Here is a 22372-nt window from a genome sequence, read left to right on the forward strand (position 1 = left end):
AAAACTCAAAGCAATCACTTTTATATCCCTACAACTCAATTCTATGCATTATTTTGAAAGCTAATTGTTAAGTTTTATTTGGGTAGAAAAGAAAAAAGACTGGGGATAGCATAGCTTAGTGGTAGAGGGAAAATCTAGCATCAAAAAAGAAAACATAATTATGAACAATAGGACAATGACGTGAACATTAAAAAAAAATGATTGCAACTACAGTTATAATCAGTTAATCCAATAATCAAAGTATTTTGAGTACCTCTGGGAAAATCTATCTCAATATCCAAATCTGGTTCATACGGCACATCAGGCATGTTGGACTGTGTCTCTGAGTCAGAGCTTTTAATGAGATCTGAACCAATTATATCACTTTCGATAATTACACCTGTAATTAATCCAGAATTTCATTAAAAATCAAAATAGAAAACTGCAACAGTATCTATATTTAATCTGCAAAAGGGAACTCATTTAATTATAAATGCAATACAAGAATACTTAAAAGGAAAAGGCATATAACTATTTTAACATGTAAAATACTGAAAAAACTAATTTTAACTGCATGAAAACTGTCAATGTGATAAATTTGAGCTGTCCCTTTTCAAAAGTTAATAGGTGTGCTCTGATGGTAAAATAATTCCAATATGTACTGTGAAAAATCTCATCAGAAATAAACTAATGAGGGGTAAATAACTGCAATTTTCAGCTAGGTGTGGTGGCGTACACTTGTAATGCCAGTGACTTAGGAAAATGAGGCAGGAAATTCAAAGCCAGCCAACTTAGCGAGGCCCTAAGTACTCCTCGGTTCAATCTTTGGTACAAAAAAATAAAAAAAAACAAAACAAAACAAAAAAAGAAACCCTGCAATTTTCAGACACTCTTTTTGAATTCTGACCTAGAAATCTCCATCATTCAATATACGCTTATACACAACTTCTAATGTTTCAATTGCTTGAAGTTTTTGTGCTGTAATCAGTAATGTACAAAAATGTATTGTATCCTGTACATAATACAGTATGATTAATGGTGGAGGACAGAAAGATAAATAGACACATGCACACAAACTGAAAACAAAGGTTTCAAAAATCATTTACCCGCTCTATAAAGGATTCACTTTTTTTTTTAAACTGGGGACTGAACCCAGAGGCTTTTTACCACTGAATTACATCCCCAGTCACTTTTACTTTTAATTTTGAGAGACTTTCACTGAATTGCTTAGGGCCTCACTAAGTTGCTGAGGCTGGCGCTGAACTTTCGATCGTCTTTCCTCAGCCTTTCAAGTTGCTGGGATTTCAGGTGTCATTAAAAAAAAAGAATACTGCTAACAACCCACTAAATTAATCTCACAACAACTTATCACAATGCTTCAAAAACTACTATAATTACAAAATACACTCTACATTTCGATTGTTCTCTAAGGTAAAGGGAATTAGGCATCTCATGATTCAAATAGAACGCTGGGTGTCACCAGAGGGCTAAGGATAGGAATAAACTGTGTTGTTCCAACAGAACTACACACAATACACTCACATAGAATCATGCTTACCATGTGGCAAGCAGTGTTCTAATAGAAGGTAATCAACTTATCTTAAAATAATGCAAATTATTTTATTAAGAAGAAATTGAAACAAAATTGGGGATGAGAGTTTGTATCATTTCAAAAGCTTACTGCAGATTAGTTTTATATCTATGCTGCTCTATTAACAATCATGAGTTGGTTCTAATAGTCAAATCCTGTTGTAATTAAAACAGGGAGTATAAACCAAGTGCAATATGTCCTTTTAGCAGCTACTTGGTAGGCTGAAGCAAGAGGATTAATTAAGCCCAGGCATTTGAGCCTAAGCTGGGCAACACAGCAAACCCCCATCATCTCAAAAGCAAATCAAAAATATAAAAATAAAAACAGGAGCCAGGCCTAGTGGCACACACCTGTAATCCCCGTGGCTTGGGAGGCTGAGGCAGGAGGATGGTGAGTTCAAAGCCAGCCTCAGCAATAGTGAGGCACTAAGCAACTCAGTGAGACCCTGTCTCTAAATAAAATACAAAATAGGGCTGGGGATGTGGCTCAGTAGTTGAGTGCCCCAAGTTCAATCCCCAGTACCCACCTCTCCACCCACCGACCCCCCCCCCCCAAAAAAAAATCCCCAAGAGGATAAAAATTCCTGCATTGGAGATTGGGCTTGGCAGAAGAGGGTACTAAATGTAGATGGATGGTGCTAGATGTAGAATGGATCTCTTAATATAAAAAACTTTCTTGTTATTTTTTCTTTACTACCATATCAAGTTGAAGTACAGTAAGACACCAAAACCCATGAACCACATATTGACATATTGTAGCTCACTATTGATGTTGGATGCCTCTGTTTTCTCCTCATCTTCATTCATCATATCTGTCATTGTAAGCAACTCTGTATCAAGAGGATCTGAAGAAACTTTGCTTTTTAGCTCCTCAACTGCAGCCGGAATTTTCTCAGTGCTATCCAATGGAGCAGGCAGAAAAACAGGAACGGGCACCTAATTAACCAAAGCATTTAATGTTAACATTACGAAACATTAAAAGGATCTCCCCTGCCCCCACATTCACTTTGCTACATCATCCATTTTACAATGTCATACTGAATAAAAGCTTTGCAAAGAACACATGTCAAAACTAAGATGTTACTGTAACAGGAAAGCCCAGAATATAAGCATCTACTTTTTGAAATAAAATTTTGGAGAAAATAATTTTTTAGATATTTCTGTCTCCCAGGGGACAGCCAAACTCGACTGACCAGTGTTTTAAGTATTAAAAGTAATGTGAGGTAAAATATAATATTATTTTATATGAAACTGATGTTCCAGTTTTAAACTTTATGGCTTCACAAATATTCCTTTTGAAAATGAACCCAAATATAAAACATAAATGCACAGAGCAGACAGAGACATTTGCTAAACATAAACATCTCTCTCACGGATGAGTATACATAGATTAAACAAAAAGTATGATCACCATAAAGACTCAACCAAATCTAATTGTTGAAGAAAGGTAAACATAGTTTAACAGCTTCATTAAGCTAATAATTCCAACTACATTACTTTCCCATCCATGCCTGATAAAATCTCAAAACAAAAAAAAGAGCTTAAAATCTGACTTACAGGAACAGGAACTGTAGTAGGAACAGGAATATTCTGGCTGTACATGTGCATAGGTACTGGGATATACACAGGCACGGGAATAGGCACTGGAACGTATTCTGTCTTCCAATTATCATCTAAAAACAATGCACATATGTAAAAAACAATATTAACTGGCACTTAATCATAGCTGCTCAATGTTAAACTAATTAGAAAAAGAAAAATTTAACTATCACCCATTTAAAAGAAATTCCTAGTTTTTATAAGATTGCTTAAAAACGACAAAACAGAAAACAGAAACCATTTTTAGCTTAGAAAAAAGAGAAACTATTTTGTTTCATATTTGGTTAAAGAAAGAAAAAAAAAAACTTTAAAAGCAATATAAATCCAGGCACTCTACTAGCCTGTCCCTGCTGTCCCCACCAATTAAACAATTAAAATATAGACTACATAGTAAATTTGATGAAAAAATATATTTTTTGATTATTTCATTTCTTTCTGACAGGAAAGAAAGTTATCATTATAGACCATAAAGAGATAACTTCTCAGAAGTAACAACACAATTTTAGCAGTCCAAGAAAATTTGTTGTGGTATTTTTTCACTTTTGACATTGTATCAGATTGGTTAGTCATAAATTATTTTAAATGATGCTACATTCAAAGTAATATTCAAAATTAGGTAAGCAAAAATCAAAATAAAACAATGAAATGACCCAAGATTTTCTCTGTAGCCTATCATTTCGGGACAGGGGGACATATCATTCAAGTGAGTTTTGAAGAATAAGGAAGCATATAGGTCAAAATTTAAGTTACCTGTCTGACAAGATTTGGTCTGCATGTGAGGCTTACAGTAAGTAGCTTTTGTCATTGTTAAAGGTTTGCAAAGAACTGCTTTGTTCTTCATCTCTTTGTTTGGTGTTGGAGAAGGGGGTGGTGCTGAACCCTAAATAGAAGCAAAGAGAAACATTTCACTTTTTCCTCTATTTTTCATTACTCCTGAGTAAATGAATATCTGATTTCTACATCCAAAGATGGAACACACAAAAGTCAAGGGGGATAATGAAATTATACTATTCATACTAAGTTCACAAGTTTTAATCTGGGAAGATCAATGCGAATCTATCCTAACAACTGATAAAGTTGTAGGAATTATTAATTCTGTAGGTCTCACTTTCAAATGATATCATCAGCAAGCTTTTAGGAAAATATGAGAAGACAACACTATTTGAGGTGCAAAATCATAGCTGTAAACCTATACTGTGAAAATAATTAGACTCTTCAATATATGTTAATAAACGTTCTTACAGTTATAATGGCTGATATTCTAGCTCCTTCTAATTACACAAAAGCTTAATATGATACTAAATTTGAAATGTAAGAAAAACAATGCAAAGAATTACCACAGGAATTGTCAAACTTTAAGTTGTATATTTCCCAAGAACTTCAACGTTAGAAACTACATCTAAAGATCTACCCATAGGGACTAATGGTAAAGTATTCTTCATACCACCTATATTAAGGAGGGAAAGTAAGTACAGAATACTAATGCAGCCAATCCTAATTATTCAGGGTACTTATGTTCTATATAGTTGCCCTGAATGCTGAATTGGTGAATATTAAACTGATGCTACAAAGAGGAATGCAAGGTTACCAAAGCATATTTTCATCAACTATTCAATACTTAACCTTGCTTAAAGACACTTTAATATGGACTAAGGCATTATCCAACAATAAAATTTTGAATGCAAAGTTTTCACCGTAAGACAGTGTTCAATTTCTAGAGTGAAGCAGTTGTGGAACAAATCCCAAAATACTTCAGACACCATCCATGCCTTTTCATCCTACCTTCTACGGTAGGACATACAACTCAGGTTTTCCTCTTGAAGTGTTTTTAACCTCTGTATGTCATTGGGGGTTTGTACTTAAAAGTTGTTCTTGGCATTGGTGCACAATGGCAAAGTTGTACAAAACTGAATTATTTAAAGCCAAGGGTTTTGAAGACTATTTTCAGGTTTGTTTGCCAACAACCTTGTAAAAAAACAAGCCAGTCTCATTAGTATTGAAAACTAGTTCTCCCACATAACCCTTATACTGTATAACATTTAGATAGTAGATGTAGTGTACTGATCCGCAGAACCCACCTCATCTTCAAGTTCAATTCTTAACATGTTTCAAACTGAAAAGCTCATGAAGTTGCAACAATGTTATTTGCTATGCTTTTTGTAATGGGTCATTATCTCATATATCCACAAATTTTGTTGCAGTAAGTGTTACTTCAACTTTTGGAGTGATCAGCAAATTTGTTCTTCCTTTCTCTGGTTGTACTGTTGATTCATTAATACTGAATTCATATCAATTGCATTCTAACTTATGCCTGAATGAGACTTATTATCTAATACACATATTTTCTCCATAACGGACATTACAGCTTTCTTGTGTTCAGGGATACTTGATAGCACTTCCACATCATACTTGTGGGCCCTGGGAAATAGCAAAATTACAAACAAAAAGCACCAAAAAAATAAAGCACTAATTAAATTGTAAAAAGGACATTTGTGCACAACATGAGAGCTGAAATGGGAAGGTACAGCATTGTCTTGATCTATCTCAACTGGAATACATGTATCAGGTGACTTAAAAATTTTTCTGCAGATGATTCTCAAAGGACACTACATATTAATTTAGGATTACAAGAAAATTCTGCAAAATAGAGAAATTCACAAATACAGAACCACAAATAATGAAGACTGATCATACTTAAAATTTTTTATCTGTGACTTCTTCCAGCCCTCCTACGAATGTCTTTGTTACTGCGGACTGAACCCAAGGGTGCTTAACCACTGAGCCCTTTTTATTTTTTTGAGACAGAGTCTCACTTAAGCTGCTTGCTTAGGGCCTTGCTAAGTTGTTGAGTTTGGCCTCAAACTCGTGATCCTCCTAAGTCACTGGAATTACAGGCATATACCACCATGCCCCACTGTGAGGGTTTTGGTGTTTTTTTTTTTTTAAGGTATGGAAGGATGTGAACCGTTTATATAGCAGGTAGCCCATTAGTTACAAATTAGTTACAAATAATATATATGACCAAGGAGGCTGGCACAAAGATGAACTTATGCCAGATTTATCAAATGTACTAATCAGGTCTAAGAGAGTTCTGCACAAGGAGCTAGTGAACTTGGTGCTAACACTACTGCTGTGGAGACCTGGGGCAAGTCAACCTCCTGTGCCTTGAGCTCTTTGATTTTATACTTGAGAGGAAAAACTTACCAAAAGTATTTACTATATACCAGGCACTGGGTAAACTTTTTCTAACTGAAATAACAGGGAAGTCCCAAATCACAAATGTCCTAGAACTGCTTAATGTTCCACCCTTACAATTCTGCAAATATTACGTCATATCAATGAACTATGCTACCTGATGAAAAAACAGACTCCAACCTCTCTGTTTTAGAATATATTTTGCTTTACTGCTTGTCAACAAGTGGGATCTATAGCTACTTATGCTGAATATGGAAGGATCCAAACTAATGAAAATTATAATGACAAAATCTACCATCTGTTGAGTACCTGTTATGTGTCAGGAACTATGTAAAACAGCAAAATCTTATTTCATCATTTTAAACACTGCAAGAAGCAGGTCTCTATCACTACCATTTTAAAGATGAGGAAACAGGGGGTTAGGAGTTACATAATCTGTCAAGGGACACAAAGTTAAAAAGTTCTGAAATTAGAATTCGATAGATTCATCTGATGTGAAAGCTGATGTTATTAACCACTATACATACTACTACTATGAGGTCTATAACAAAACAGCCACAATGTTCAGTATTAGTATGTGACAAACCTGACATGGGTACAATTTTCATCTTGATCTTACAAATAAGGAAACATACAACAACAGTAAAATAACTGGCCGCAAAATTATCTAGCTACACTTTGAGGCATATGGGTGCATATTCCAAAGGTTTACAAAGGAAAAATGGAAGGGCACTTAATAATACAAATGCAATAGTCACAATGGCACCCTGACTTTCCTTCCTCTTCAAAACTGCACCCCCCCCCATCTCTGTCATATAATGCAATTTAAATGCTGTGGGCAGAGAATGATGTTTAACATTGTGCTGGAAGAAATCATTTCTTGGAACCTTGGTCAAAACCTTGCACCTCTGAAACACGATTAAAGAAGTGCCTAATTGGCTGACTGCACAAAGATAAAAAATAAAAGCTGAGCAAGGTAATCCTAGCAAATGAGGTAGGCTAAAGCAGGAGGATCACATGAAAGTTCAAGGCCAGCCTTGGCAACTCAGTGAAACTGCCTCAAAATAAAAAGGGCTAGGAATGTAGCTCAGTGGTAGAGTACTTGCCTAGCATATGCAAGGCCTTGGGTTCAACCAGCAGGACCATTTAAAAAAGGAGGTGGGGGAGAGGAAAAATAATTTTTATATTCTTTATCAAGGGTGAAAATACCTGGTGTTAACACCAGATAATTCAACTGAATACTTTTAGTTCTTCTGATTCTCTGACTTAAAAATGTTATTTCCACAAGGAGTAGAAAGGGGAAAGCAAAGAGAAAAAAGCACTCTTGCTTTTCTAGGACTACATCCAGTTATTAATATCAAAACAAACACTGAACAGAATGAATGTAAAAACACTGATCTTTCATCTATAGTCATCCTTTAGTATGGTGGAGGGGGCTGATTTCAAATCCCTTATATAAATATAAACTGCTGTATTTGTCTAAAACCTAACACATCCTCCCACGTACTTTAAATCATCAAGATGACTTATAATATCAAATACAGTGTAAATGCTATATAAATAATTGTTATACTATTTTGTTTGGGGAATAAGGGAAGGGAAAAAAATGTTTGTGCATGTTCAACACAGACACAACCAGCATATGCCTAACTATACAGTGCAAGACAACAGGCAAACAACACTGGAGTACTAGAGAGAGACAAAGTATCTAGGAAATGACAGGAGGCTATAGCACGGTGTGCCTACAACATCATTTCACTCATGTGAATTCAGCAGAATGTCTGGCATATGGCAATTTTGTTTCTTGAAACTTTCTGGAATTCTCCATTATTTTCAATCCTAGTTTGATTGAATCTGCAGATAGGGAACCCAAGGATATAGAAGGTCCATTGTGTATGGTGATTCTCAATCTCTGCTTACATATTGAATCACCTGAACAACTTTTCTAAAATAAGAATTTCTGGGTTGGAAACAAGATATTAGAAGTCCTTGAAAACCTACTAGGTGATTCTTACTATAGCCAGGAACTAAAAACTAAAACCACTCACTCATCTAGTCTTTTTTACCACAACAAGCACTAGCCCAGAAACTAATTGTGATGCCAATTAGTGATGACTCGTGAAGGGCTTCCCTTTGAATAAAGATGCTAGAAATTCCAGTAAACAAAGCATAAAGAGATAGTGCCTCTGTTCTTCAAAGTGTGGCAAAAGCATTACTTTTGCTCTTTAGCAGTCAACACATACAAAAGGCCACTTTTAATTACAAAACTCATGGTAATACCAGAGCAGAATTTGATGCAATACCAAAAAGGGAGAAGGAAAAAAAAAGACTAAATACAAGATAAAGTGGGGAGGAGGAATAAAAAGACACATGGTATATTTCTCAAATTTTAAAACTCACAGATCCTAACACCAACATAGATCATCAGATCTCTACTTTAAAAATACATTATCTGGTTCAGTCTATCCTTTCAGTCTCACTTTCCATCATTCAATCAAACATCCCCTTCCAAGGTTGACCCCAATGTATAGTTCTGTCAAATACATGTGTGCTGTGCACATTACTATTCCTCCTACTTTTCATACTATCTACCTGAGAATCTCCTATCCATCTGTTTGCATTCAGCTTATTCATTCTTTGGGAACCATCATCTCAAGCATATATCATAAGAACTTCAACTCAAATGCCATTGATATGTCTATCTTCCTCATATGGCAAGAGGCTGGAATTAATTCCACTTCTGTTTCCTAGTATGTATGAAAGTCTCTGGTATCAGCTGAATACTTCCAATGTCTCAACAAAGGAAATAAGAACAGCTTATTATTGTAATCACATTACATTGCCCTAATTATTTTTCCCTAACATTATAATATCACAAACTGAACACTCTATTTAAGCAATACTTACGGTCATTTTGGTTCTGGATGTCTGACAGCCCTGATCTAAAAAAATAAACAAACACACAAAAAAACTTTAAAAAGACAAATATCACTTTAGAATTGAAGATGTTACTGAAGAAAATATTTAAAATTAGTTTAAGAATTTAAAATTTAAGTAGAAAGTATAGAAATACAGATTTACTAGGTAGTTAACTCTTTTCTCATTTTTCCACCTCTGAATATAACTGCTTTGGGGAAAATCCTGTTTGTAGATGTAGTTCTTAAATAAAATAAAAAGTAATAGCTTCTAGAGGGATTTTGTTCCATTCAGCCTACCCCAGGCACATATAATTTGATAAACCTGTTTTCATTTAAAGTTACAAAATGCCACGTGGTTGATAGGTGATTTTTTAAAATTTTTGTTATAATTTTATTCAGCTTCTCTCTGGTCCAACTAGGCCCTATTTTTTTCAACTAGCAAGAAATAAACTGTATCTATTAAAATATCACATGGGGTTCCTCCTTCTAGAGAAACCATGGAATTTAAGTTGCTATTAAGCCATCTCCGAAATCAACTATTCATTATCAGTGCTTTAGATTCATTCAACACTAAGAAAATAAACTGATACACAGGATTTTAAAGTTCCCACCTAAATTACTACATACCATAATGTAAGTTTTCAGGTCCTTTCTGAGTTGTCATGTTGGGCTCATTTTGTTGACAATAAAAACGTAACAAGCAGTGTTGATCACAAAAGTGTTTCATTTCCCCACGCCACTGCACTCGCTCTTTAAGAGTTCCTTGAGATTTACAACAGTCACACCTTGCAGCCTTAAATTAAAAAGAAATTACTTCAGATGTTTCGAATCAGAATATTTAAAATACCACACATATAAATTTATCAATGATTATTGTCAAATGTGACAAAATATCCGATAAAGAAAAAATATCAAGTCATACCAACAATAAAATTCTCTCTCTCTCTCTCACACACACACACACACACACACACACCCCCCAAAAAAAAAAAAAAAAAGGAAAAAATTGGAGTCATTCTCTAACTGATAGTAAAGTCCCTACATATACCATAAGTCAAGACTAGGATTACAAAGATGGATAACTAACATACCAAATTAATACAATCCATTTCATTATTGTGAAATAATTTAGAGGGCCTTAATAATAGACTAGTAAATACTCCTATAATTATATTAATTTGAAATTTTCTAATTAGTTAACAGATTTCCTAGCTTATTTGTACAAGACCAGAGTAATTTTGAAGTAAGCTCTTCTGATGGGAAAATTAGAAATATTAACTTTAAGTATTTTCGTTTTTTAAGTTTAATGAAAATGTAAAAGTTAACATACTGATTTAATATTAATAACAAGATCTTTATTTTAAAAAACAACTAAATAGTTATCTTTAAACACCCAGCCTGATCTACATCTAGCAATCAGCCCCACGTGGTTCACAGTTTAACATAAAAGGCGGGGGAGGGGGACACTGAAATTCATACACAATTACACTTTATAATGCCGAGTCCAATAATCTAGGGACAGATATTTTTACTTTTATTTTATAAATTTCTCTCTAGATTTTGTCCATGTTCATACTTAACAAACATCTTCGTCAATAAACGGACCAAAAGATAAAAGTAATTAATTTCAAATATGGTTCTTTTCATAATTGTTTCTGATCTAGAAATAAACTACTATAAATTTTAAAACTGATCTCCAGTTTAACTAATAACTAAGAAATTGATAAAGCAACAAATATTAAATATTCTGTAATTCCTAATAATTGTGGCTGTGGCTTTTCATGATTGCTTTAAATAATCTAGAGTTTTATGCTGTGGGTTTTGAAATCTCTGACTTTGTTTCAGATGAAGTTCTATAAATAAATATTTTATTAAAATTCCTAGTCAGGAGGGTTAGGGATGTAGGGTCAATATAAAGAACTTGTTTAGTATATGTGAGGCACCTAGCTATAAAATAAATAAATACAACCCCCTGTGCTGCTAAACAAATACATATATACAACATACTAAATATTGGAGAGAAAGGTACATTTGTGTACATAAAACTTAAGTTTAAGACCCTCAAAGAAACATTTTATTGCACAAATACTACCTACAATAAGAACAAACCACTGGTTTAGACACTTACACAAATGAAAGTGACAATGTTTGTGACTTTGTCCTCTCTGTATTTCTAAAATTTGAACCTGAACTTTAAGAATTCATTCATTCAGAAGCAGGAGTAAAATAATGAAGTAATTTTTTTAAAATTAAAAAAGTAATTTTTTAAAAATTCTCAATCATTTTATCTGACAAGTTATCTTCCTTTTTATTCATAAAATATCAGTTAATTTGGTTTTAGATATTCAATCGTTTTAACACTAATCAACTTTCATAATGTGAACTAAATAGCAATTTTATTGTTTGTTTCTGTAGAGATATCTATCACAATTTTGAACTCATGGTATCTATCATCACATGTAGCTGCACATGGAGCTTTAGCATTGATATGGCTTTCCATGTTATCAACACAGGAAAATTAATAATTTTTTCTTGGTTAATATCTAACCACCCAAGTCCAAATTTATATTCATTTTCTTATATACACACATACACACAAAAAAAAACAAGAAAAAACTAATATAGTGGGCCAAAGGAGACTTAAAGTCTGACTTTTTAAAAGTAGATTTTCATACAAATTACAGTAAATAATTTTTAATACCAAAGAAAAAAGTTGATTTTCATAACACACACACACACACACACACACACACACACACACACACACACGAGTTGGGGAATATAATGCTAAATGAAGTTAGCCAATCCCCAAAAACCAAATGCTGAATGTTTTTTCTGATATCAGGAGGCTGATTCATAGTGGGGCTGGGAGAAGGAGCATGGGAGGATTAGAGAAACTCTAGATAGTGCAAAGGGGTGGGAAGGAAAGGGTAGGAAAGATGATGGAATGAGATAGACATCATTAGCCTAACTACAAGTATGAAGACACGAATGGTGTGAATATACTTTGTATACACCCAGATATGAAAAAATGTGCTCTATATGTGTAATATGAACTGTAATGCATTCTGTCATATATATCAAATTTGGGTTGTGGCTCAGTATTAGGGCACTTGCTTAGCATGGATGAGGCACTGGGTTCGAAGACTACATAAAAATAAAGTCCTGAAGACTACATAAAAATAAAGTCACAGTGTCCATCTATAACTAAAATGTGTGTGTGTGTGTGTGTGTGTGTGTGTGTGTGTTATTTATTTATTTATTTTTAATGCTATAGCAAGTTATAAAGTACTGAAATGCAAAATAATGTTTTGTTTTGTTTGGCAGGGAAGAGTACTAGGTATTGAACCCAGAGGTGCTTAACCTCTGAGCCATATCCCCCAGATATGAGACAGGATCTCGCGGAGTTGCTTAGGGCCTCGATAAATTACTGAAGCTGCCTTTGAATTTACAATCCTCCTGCCTCAGCCTCCTAAAATGCTGGATTACAGGCGTGCACCAGCACACCCGGCTGAAATGCAAACTAGTTTTAATGAAAAGTATCCAGGACTGGGCCTAAAATTTGTAGATTTTAAAAATAAATGTTACTATATTTATAACTACAATATTTATTAAGGTAGTTTGTTAAAAAAACTGGGCAAAGTCTGAATTTATTGCCAAAGTAATAAAAATGTAGATTTACTTGCCTTATAGTACCAATCCTGAAATTTTTTACAGCAGTCTTCACTGCAGAAATCTCTCACAACACCATCAAGTTCTTTAGTTGCTCCCTTCTTACACAGCTGAGAACAATAGTTGCAGGTAACACACCTTAATCCTAAACGCCTTGCAAAATCCTGTTTGTATAATAGTTTGCAGCCTGAAAAATATAAGTTTTAAATATTAAAACAAAAAACACATGAAAAGTAGATCATTAGTTTTAGGAAGTGTCTAATAAATTCACATATAAGTCCTTTCTCTCCCAATCAAAACTCTAAAATCTATCAACACCAACCTGTAAAAACTGGAATAGAATATGGAATATTCTATTATTATAATATTCTATTATTCAAAAACATTTAATGTGTTGGTTCAAACAATACTTTAAGATATTAAAATCTAGTAATATCTCAGAACTATTTTTTTAAATCTTTTTAGTTGTTGATGGATCTTTATTTTATTCATTTATTTTTATGTGGTGCTGAGAATTGAACCAGTGCCTCACGCATTCGAAGCAAGTGCTCTATCACTGAGCCACACCCCCAGCTCAGAACTATTTTTATTTGCTCCATTAAATAGAATCTAAGTATCAGAGAAAGCAAAACACAAACAAGCATTTTAGAGAAATGAATAATGCGGAGTGCTAACAGGCTCCAAGTAAATTTACAGACATGTTCAACTAGCTAGGTAAGCATTTTAGTCAAATTTTCTAGCTTACCTGTTACCCTACATCAATCCTTCCAAGAAGTACAAATGGTTTACTGACTTGTCCAGAGAAAATCCTATTATCTATTCTCTTAATGAAATAACTTCTTTTACTTAATGCATAAAAGTATTAAGAATTTTCACAAATCTAATAATTGCCCTATAATATCTGAGGATTAAATGATCTTCCATACTTGTACTCATGACTGTGCTACGTAAGTAGAATGACTTTTTATTCATTTATGTATCTAATGAAATCCTACCCATTCTATAACAACAAGCACAAAGGACACCTCCACAACAAATTGTTCTCAACTTAGTTTTAAATTATTTCCTACTTGTGAACATGAATCGCAATTTTTTTTTGTTTTTTGTCTTTGGGTTTTCTTGTTTGGATTTGGTTTTTTGTCTCGTTTTTTATTTTAGGTACTGGGGATTGAACCCAGAGGCATTTAACAACTGAGCCTCATCCACCCCCCCACCCCCGCTTTTTGGGATAGGGTCTCACTAAATTCCTCAGAAGCTTGCCAAGTTTCTGAAGCTGGCTTCACCATCCTCCTGCCTCAGCCTCCCAAACTGCTGGGATTGCAGGTGTGCGTCACCACACCTGGCATGAATTGTAATTTTTTTATGTAATAAATTTTCAATCATTAATGTATTAAGACTTTTCTGTTATTTTTGAATTACTTCAAAGTACTTTTAAAAATTTACCTTTATTTACTTTATCTACTTAGATTTTGGTGGTAATACTAGGTATGTTACTTCTGGGGTTTCAGCAGAAAACTAGGTGGAGTAAGAGAAAGCAAAAAATGGCATTTCACAGGGGAAAAAAACACATCCTTTTTAACTTCTTATTACCCATCTAAAACCTTAAGTCCTTCCAACAGAAAATTATGCTCTTACATGTCAATCATCAGTCTGCTATTCTCTAATAATTTTAGTAAAATACATATGGAATATAAGTTCATTGACATATGTGAACAATTAGCATCAATGTGTTCAGACCTGTGAACCAGGAAGACTGTTATTGCACAAAACTTAGGTGTAAAAAGAAAAATTTAGAATTATTCTTAATATTTTAGGATTTATCATTTTTCATTATACCTTTACTCTTAAAATAGTAGTAAAACATGGTTGCCTTTAATTCTAGGTGAAATGTACCAATTAAACCTAAATAGAATGCCTTATTTTATATATAGTACCTTCTTACAAACATAAAATATTTAGATGTGAAAAGTATATATAATTGGTGCCACTAGTTGAATGGCCTCATAAATCTTACTGACTTTTGATTCCCTACTGCTAGCATCAAGAATTTTCCAACCTTTCTCTTGCCCCAAACTAGTAATAGAAATCCAGAGAATAAGTAGATCTAGAAAAAAAAAAAAATCATCACTGGAAAACAACAGGTGAAGATAGAAGATAGGAAAGCTAAAAGCTCAGTGACTTGAGCCAAAGACAGAATAAAAAGTGAAAGCCAGCTTAGAATAAGAATGTGACATTTGAAAAATATATGACAAGAGCACAAAAAACCCACAGCTACAATCCTGGTTCATATCTCTGGAAAGGCAGGTTTAGAGTTCATTTCTATAATCTGCTGCCTGGCACCAGAGCAGCAAAAAGTAAAGAAGAGAAGAAAGGAAATTCTTGAATATGCCTATAACAGAACCCAGAATATCTCCCAGGCAACCCAAATTAAAAACTTAAAATTTTCCCACTATAATGCTGTTCCTGTAAAAATGTGGATTTTTTTCTCTCAGATTAAGTGTTCCTTATCTGAAATACATAAGGACCAATTGGGTTTCAGGTTTTAGAGTTTGTTTGTTTTACTATTCTCAGATTTGTGTTTCGGGTTTTAAGAGTTTGTTTGTTTTACTATTCTCAGATTTTACTGAGCTTCTCTAATACAAAAATCCAAAATCTGAACTACTCCAAAATCCAAAATTTTAGGAGCATCATGTTGATACTTAAAAAGTTTTGAATTTCAGATTTTCAGATTAGGGATGTTCAACCTATATATTGAAAACCTTTGAAGGCTAGGCAGTAAAAAAAAAAAAAAAAAAAAAAAAAAAAAAAGCCAGGTAGGCACATGAAGCTAATGAACAACTGTTCTAATTCACTTAGAAAACAAACTTTCAGGCCACAATGTATAGGTTCAGAGATGGCATGGTATCATAATGCTTATATTTGATTCTCAAAACTTCCTTGTAATGAAAAAGTGGTTACCAACATTTTAGAGAGAAAACCTTGAGGCCCAGAGGTCTAAAATACATATAGAATATAACAAAATAAGTAAAAAAGTAAATTCAATTTTTTTTGTTCAGCTATATTAAAAATTGTGCAGCTGGACATAGGTACTCATATATTTTTAAAAATACTTTGGCAAAAAAAAACATTAAATATCAATAAAGTTATGAACAACACTGTATATACACTTGCCTTCACTACAGAAAGGTCTCTTAACGCCAGAGAAATTTACTGTTTCATGAAGAGTCTTCTCCTCTTGACAGTATTCGCAATATGTAACTATGCAATGCAACTTCTTATAGTCATCTGAACAAGTTTTGCTGCAGAACTGATGCACTTTGTTCTAAATGCACAATGGGAACCTTGGTGAGTATATGACAACCACCTCAATAACAAAGATCAGAAATAAACAAGCTACTTTTATAGAAACAAAGTTAAATCATTTACCTATTTTAATATAGTATCCTTGGGTATACATTTCCTATAGGCCACAGACACCTAGTTTAACCAATTCACTGCTAAATATAAAACAGCTCTACAAAATTCAACACCATTAATCACACTGAAACAGTGAAAGTATCACTATAATAAGATGGCAATCTGATATTTCTAACAGAATTTGATAAACAGGAAGGAAACAATAGAACATGAGTAAGTTACAGAAAGATGAGAATTATGGTACTGATAACATTTTCAGTCAAAAAGAGATTTGTTTTTTGAGTAGATTCAATCACCTTTCTGTCACACCATGATACATTCCTGTAACAGATCTATCACAACCAAAGTATTCAATTTGGTGCTATCCCATTGTATGCTGTGAAACTTGAGACTGAGTTGGTTTTTCCTTGATTAGAATACGGTTTACTAATTATTATTTATCCTGGCCCCAAACCCAAAATAGCCAAAGCTACTTTTCAAATACCCAGTCAGGTAGTTATAAACAACTGAAAGCTTCCCAGAGGCAGGTTTTTTTTTCCTCCCATTATTAGTGGAGGATACAGGTTACATCTAAAACATCTACCTAAGAAATCTGAAGATCAAAATAAGCAAGGTGAAAGAGCCTAGGTATAAACTCAAAATAGTTAAGATAATCATCCATGGAAAGTTGCACCCCACCGCCCAACAAAAACAAGTTGCCCCATTATAAATATGTAACTCATAAGAGGAAAAAGGCAACAAAGAAACCACAACTGCCAACATGGAATAAGTAGCAGCAAGGGGCACTGAACTCTCAACATCCTGAAGGACAAGACAAGCTCTGCTTCAGCCTGCTTTCAACACTTGGCATCCATGTAAATAAAACACACCAAGACTCCAAGAGCTGGGGAGCACTAACAGGTACATGGTGGGAAGGACCTCATTTTCACCTAGTATTAACAAATTCGATCTAAGATCTTCATGTCCTACCTGACAATATTTTATGTGTGTACTAATTGCTTTCCTCATTCCCTCATTCCTTTATTCTCTCTTCTTGGGTCTTCAACACTTTTTCTGCTATTACTTAAAGAGGGTATTAATGCTAAAAATCATCAGTGGATGCCAACAACAGTCTCAAAAAACCAACTGATTTAAATGCTCTGGAGAAGCACCAAACAAAATAATAAACTAAAAAAATTTCTAGGCACTGAAGTGATGAAATTTCAGATTTCCAACTACTTTAGAAATCACAAAGTTCAGTTTTGGGTACCACTTTTCATCTAAGACTTCAGATACTGAGTGACCTGCCAACAATTACTAGTAAATTTTTCCTCAAGGCAATCCGTTGTTAGTTCTAAATCTTGTGCACCGTTTTATTACCACCTTCCACCCCATACTGTCCTCAAAAGAATGAAAAGAAAGGAAGACCAAAGGTAAGCTTTGCTCAAGAAACCAATGGGCAATCACAGCAGCTTTGTCCATTTATCCATCTCCTACTGCCCCTTATGGAAATAAAAATCATTCTCGGAGGTGCTAATGGCAAAAGGACACGGGCAAAGTTAAATTAAGTACACGGATAAAGGTACCAGTGATAAGGAAGGGAAAATAAAGTTAATGTTAAGACCCATACTCCTCTATTCTTTTATGGAAACAATTCATACAACATTAAATGACAATATGGTATGACTAACAAATACTTATTTTTATAGGTACTGAATACCAGAATGTATTATAGCTCTGAGTTAATATTTATGAAATCAAGGAGAAAAATAGAAAGAATTGTCATACAAGTTGCTCTAGGTAAGCAACTAAACAAAGGAAAATTCTGTACTCTCTTATGGGCATAATATATTGCAAATATGACTTCAAAAATTTTTGCTTAACCCATAAAGAAATAGCTTAGGTTGATTCTACTCCCACATAAGTACATAAGCCAATCATCACAAAATCTGAAAAACATGCCTACTAAGAAATAGGTCTTCTTATGAAAATACTAGTTATTTTACTTAATTTTCATTTTAGCACTAGATAATATACATAACAAAATGTGACTTGCCTCCCATTCCAGGATTTCTGGTTTTGAACAAAAGGAATTTTTACAGTAGTTGCATTTCAACTGAATATCACTTGGTGCTACAAATTGGCCATTTGGAGATGACTGCATGCTTAGAGCCTAAAATAAAAAATAAAATAGACTGAGCCTGGTATGGAGAATTACTACTTATGATTACTATGAAAAATCTAATGTGTATAGAAAGTCATAGATATCTGTTAAATATTGTTGCAGCACACAAAACTATATTTCTGAATTGTTTTTTAAAAATTATGCTAACACACTGTTTTATACAATTGAAATTTATTCTTTTTATAACCAAAGGATTACTATTTACCTAAAATTTTAAAATATATACAAGAAAAAAGAAAATATAATTCAATTATGGTTTATCTTCACTTGAAAATGTAAACAATAATATTGAGGTTAATTGCTCAAGTTCTGAACTAGCAAATAACAAGAAAGAAAGAAACCAAAAAGCCACAAAATTAAAAAAAAAAAAAAAAAAAACAAAAAACAGGTCTTGTTTTCTCCAAATATCTAATGTACTAATGATCTGTCTCACTGCATCACTGCCTTAATTTTCATTTCAAGTCCATCAGTGATGTTACAGCCTATGTTACTATTCACACTAGGAATTTATTTATTTTAGCTTTTTTACTTAAAAGAAAAAAATTTTAGTTGTAGATGGGACACAATCCACTTATTTATTTATTATTTATTTATTTAAAATGTGGTGCTGAGGATTGAATACAGTGTTCCATGTGTGCTAGGAAACACTTTACCACTGAAGCTACAACCCCAGCCCCTTATTATTTTTCTTACAGTTAAAATAACTTACAGATTAAGATAGGACACAAGTATAGATGTTTTTAAACATTATTTTCTAATTCTTAATCTGAGTGGTAATTAAACTAGTATATAATTAACATTCTTTTGAGCCACATCACATATTATACATACATATTATATATAATCTGAAGGTACAGTGGAGGGAAAGATCTTTTTCATTTTTAAACATCTGTATGCACTACAATACAATTAAAGTCTGTAGAAAAAAATACAATATGGCAGATTTAAGACATTAGTATCAGGTGAATACTAAAAGTAAAATGAAAAAAAAAATTATCCTTAGAGGTACCAAAAGAATTGAACCTCCTCAAGGTTAACTATTCTTTTGGTCTGAATGTCTACAATCCTCCCAAACTCAGATATTGAAATCCTAACTTTCAGTGTGACAGAATTAAGAGGTCTTTGGGCCATCCTATTGATTTTCTTAGTGCCTTTAAAAATCATCTAATAAAGGAGCTTGTTTATGCCTTCAACCACATGAAGACATATGAGAAGACACCCCACTGAGAAAAGGGACTTCACAAGACAAAAATCTACCACAGCACTATCTTGGAATCCCCAGCCTCCAAAGCTGTGAGAAATAAACTTCTGTTGTTTATGACCTATGCATATTTTGTGATGTTATATATATATGTATTAAAATAATAAAATATTATATTTTGTTATAGCAGCCAAAGAATACTAAACTGTTCTCTTTCAAAAGGAAAAACACCCAATAAAGACACAAAGTTCAAATACATGGTTTGCTTTCAAGATTTAAAAAAAAAAAAATGTTGCCTTTCTGTTTAACAACTTTTTTATTATTCATATGCCAACAGCAATAAGGCTGTATATAGAATTATCTGGACGCAATCTTCAAAATTAAGAGCCTAAATTAAGTATTTCTTTAAAATATACAGAGTACAAAGACAGGGTTATATCAAATCATATAGTTTCAATTAAAAAAATTAGTTAAAACATTTTCAATTACCAGTTCAGTTTACCCAACATCAAAAAGACAGTTTAACATCTGACAAGCAGCATGCACACTGTCCTTTTCTCCTGGAATTAACCATTATTCCTTAATTTCTAGTTAAGAAAAGCTAAGCAAAAAAAAAAAAAATTTACTAAAAGAACTTATCAAATGGCCATTATCTCAACTTCTAAAATAAAAGTTTAGTCTTGAATGTGACTTATCATCTTAATTTAGTGAGTATATAACTTAACAAAACATTCACTTGGCTGAATTCAAAACAACCTATAATTAAATGAGTTTATAACTGTTGCAGTAACTATTGTAACATACTTAAGTGACTATATTTTCAGGTTAATAAACATAGAGCACAGTACCTGGAATAAAGTAGAATGTTGGATGAATTAACTCATGAAGCATGGCTTTATGCACTGGTTTGAATCTTTGGGCAATACCCTGAAATTTTCACATACAACAGGTAAACCTACTAGTACTACCTAACTAATGCGTGAATCCCCTCTAAACTATGCCTTTCTTTCTAGTGGTCAACCAGGTTAAATCAACACTATCTCCTGAGATTATCCGTATTCCAACTCTGAAGAACTATGTCAGAAAGTACATTATATTTACCAACACAAAATATGGCTCCCTGAAATTGATCCTATATTACATTTCCAAGCTAAATAAACCTACATACTTCACTCATCACAGAACAGAGTTCCCCTTCAGATTCACATTTTATTCAAACCATCTAATAGGAAAATACTGTACATGGAGCAATGAGTTCAACTATATTAAAATTTATTTTCCTTTAAAATTTATATTATTGTAACAATTCAAAAGTCAATCACATTCTTGTGGGTGAAAGAAACTGGTTAAGCTAAGTCTTCTATGACTCATTCTATAATATTCACCCTCCCATTTGATCCTGAAAAAAATCTATATAAAAATTAACAGATAACAAGGATAAAAGAATATTGCACTGATTATTTTCTATGCATATTTAATTGGGGTTGGGGGTTATGCAAAATAAATAACAAACCTGAAACTTAGCCACACAACTGGAATTGCAAAAGTTATACAGTTTTCCATCAGGCATTGTGGCTTGGTATTGAGGTAAAGAGTTTCGCTTACAAAAATGGCAAATAATTCCCAAACCTAGGAAAGAAAAGGTACATATCTGATTTCTTTATAAAGTAATAATATCTGATTTCTTTATAAAGTAATAAAAGTTTTTTTTAACTTACAAATGACACTTAAAATCTTAAAAATAGAATCTCCTATAAACTATTTCTTTTATATTTGTGCCTTAAATATTCAAGATTATTTTTTAAAATACTGTCATAAAAAAGACTGGTATTATCTCTCAAACATACACATATACATCAAAATTTTTGTTTTAGATAACTTTTGAATGGAACAACAATTTTAGCTAAGACAGATATGAAGAGTACTTCAATAAACTGGAATGATCAAATAATTACAAGTTTGCAGTAAATGGTATGATAATAATAAATTTAAGTTCAAAATAGCAGTTTAAAAACAAGTATAAAATCAAAATTATACAGCAATTACTTTTTGAGGAAAAAAAATTAAAGTTCTTTAACTTTTCAAATACCTGAAACTTACTTTGTGATTTTGCATATTTTGTCTTGTGACTATTCATGCAAGCAGTTGAACAATATGGCTCCATATATCCATTAGGACCTATACACTGAGTCATATCAAAAAACCTGCACTGAGTTCGGCAACCAGTACAAGTTGTCAGTTTTCCATATTTCTAAAATGTAAAACATAAAAAGTCATTTTTTTTTAAAACCACATATGAACTAAGAAAAACATAGTCCTATTTCTCATTACATCTTTCATCTCTATAAAACATTTTGGTTAATCTCTTATCAGTTTTAGAGCCAGAAGTCTTCATCTGGATTCAAAGAATTAGCTGCAACAATTGCTATATTAGGTTCAAACCAAGAATGGTTGTTAGGTAACTGTTCTTCAAAAACGTTTTCACTAACTTAGTTTAACAGAATCCCTACATACAGATAAATAAAAACTGAAAATCTAGAAAAGCAGGGTTGTTTTTTTTTTTAACGCTTCTTTTATTATTTGACAGAAGAAATTAAAGACTTAATAATCAAAAGTACTTCAAGGCAAGAATTTGAA

At 33.0% G+C, this 22372-nt stretch overlaps 1 protein-coding gene across 7 annotated transcripts in view; it reads right to left on the reverse strand.

The window, feature by feature from the left end:
- Window positions 1-22372, reverse strand: part of ZMYM2 (zinc finger MYM-type containing 2) — an 89145-nt gene that overhangs the window by 15538 nt on the left and 51235 nt on the right. For all 7 annotated transcript variants that reach the window (XM_081286729.1, XM_081286725.1, XM_081286724.1 and 4 more), the window contains 11 exons: window positions 21836-21986; window positions 21249-21364; window positions 18406-18522; window positions 16125-16275; window positions 12968-13140; window positions 9909-10074; window positions 9271-9305; window positions 3919-4048; window positions 3127-3242; window positions 2334-2505; window positions 254-379 (listed from right to left, as the gene is read on the reverse strand). In XM_081286729.1, coding sequence (XP_081142855.1) covers window positions 254-379; window positions 2334-2505; window positions 3127-3242; window positions 3919-4048; window positions 9271-9305; window positions 9909-10074; window positions 12968-13140; window positions 16125-16275; window positions 18406-18522; window positions 21249-21364; window positions 21836-21986 — 1453 coding nt within the window. The remainder of the gene's footprint in view (window positions 1-253; window positions 380-2333; window positions 2506-3126; window positions 3243-3918; window positions 4049-9270; window positions 9306-9908; window positions 10075-12967; window positions 13141-16124; window positions 16276-18405; window positions 18523-21248; window positions 21365-21835; window positions 21987-22372) is intronic.

The sequence above is a fragment of the Spermophilus citellus genome (assembly GCF_964194105.1).
Source record: "Spermophilus citellus genome assembly, chromosome: 1".
NCBI classification, from domain to species: domain Eukaryota; kingdom Metazoa; phylum Chordata; class Mammalia; order Rodentia; family Sciuridae; genus Spermophilus; species Spermophilus citellus.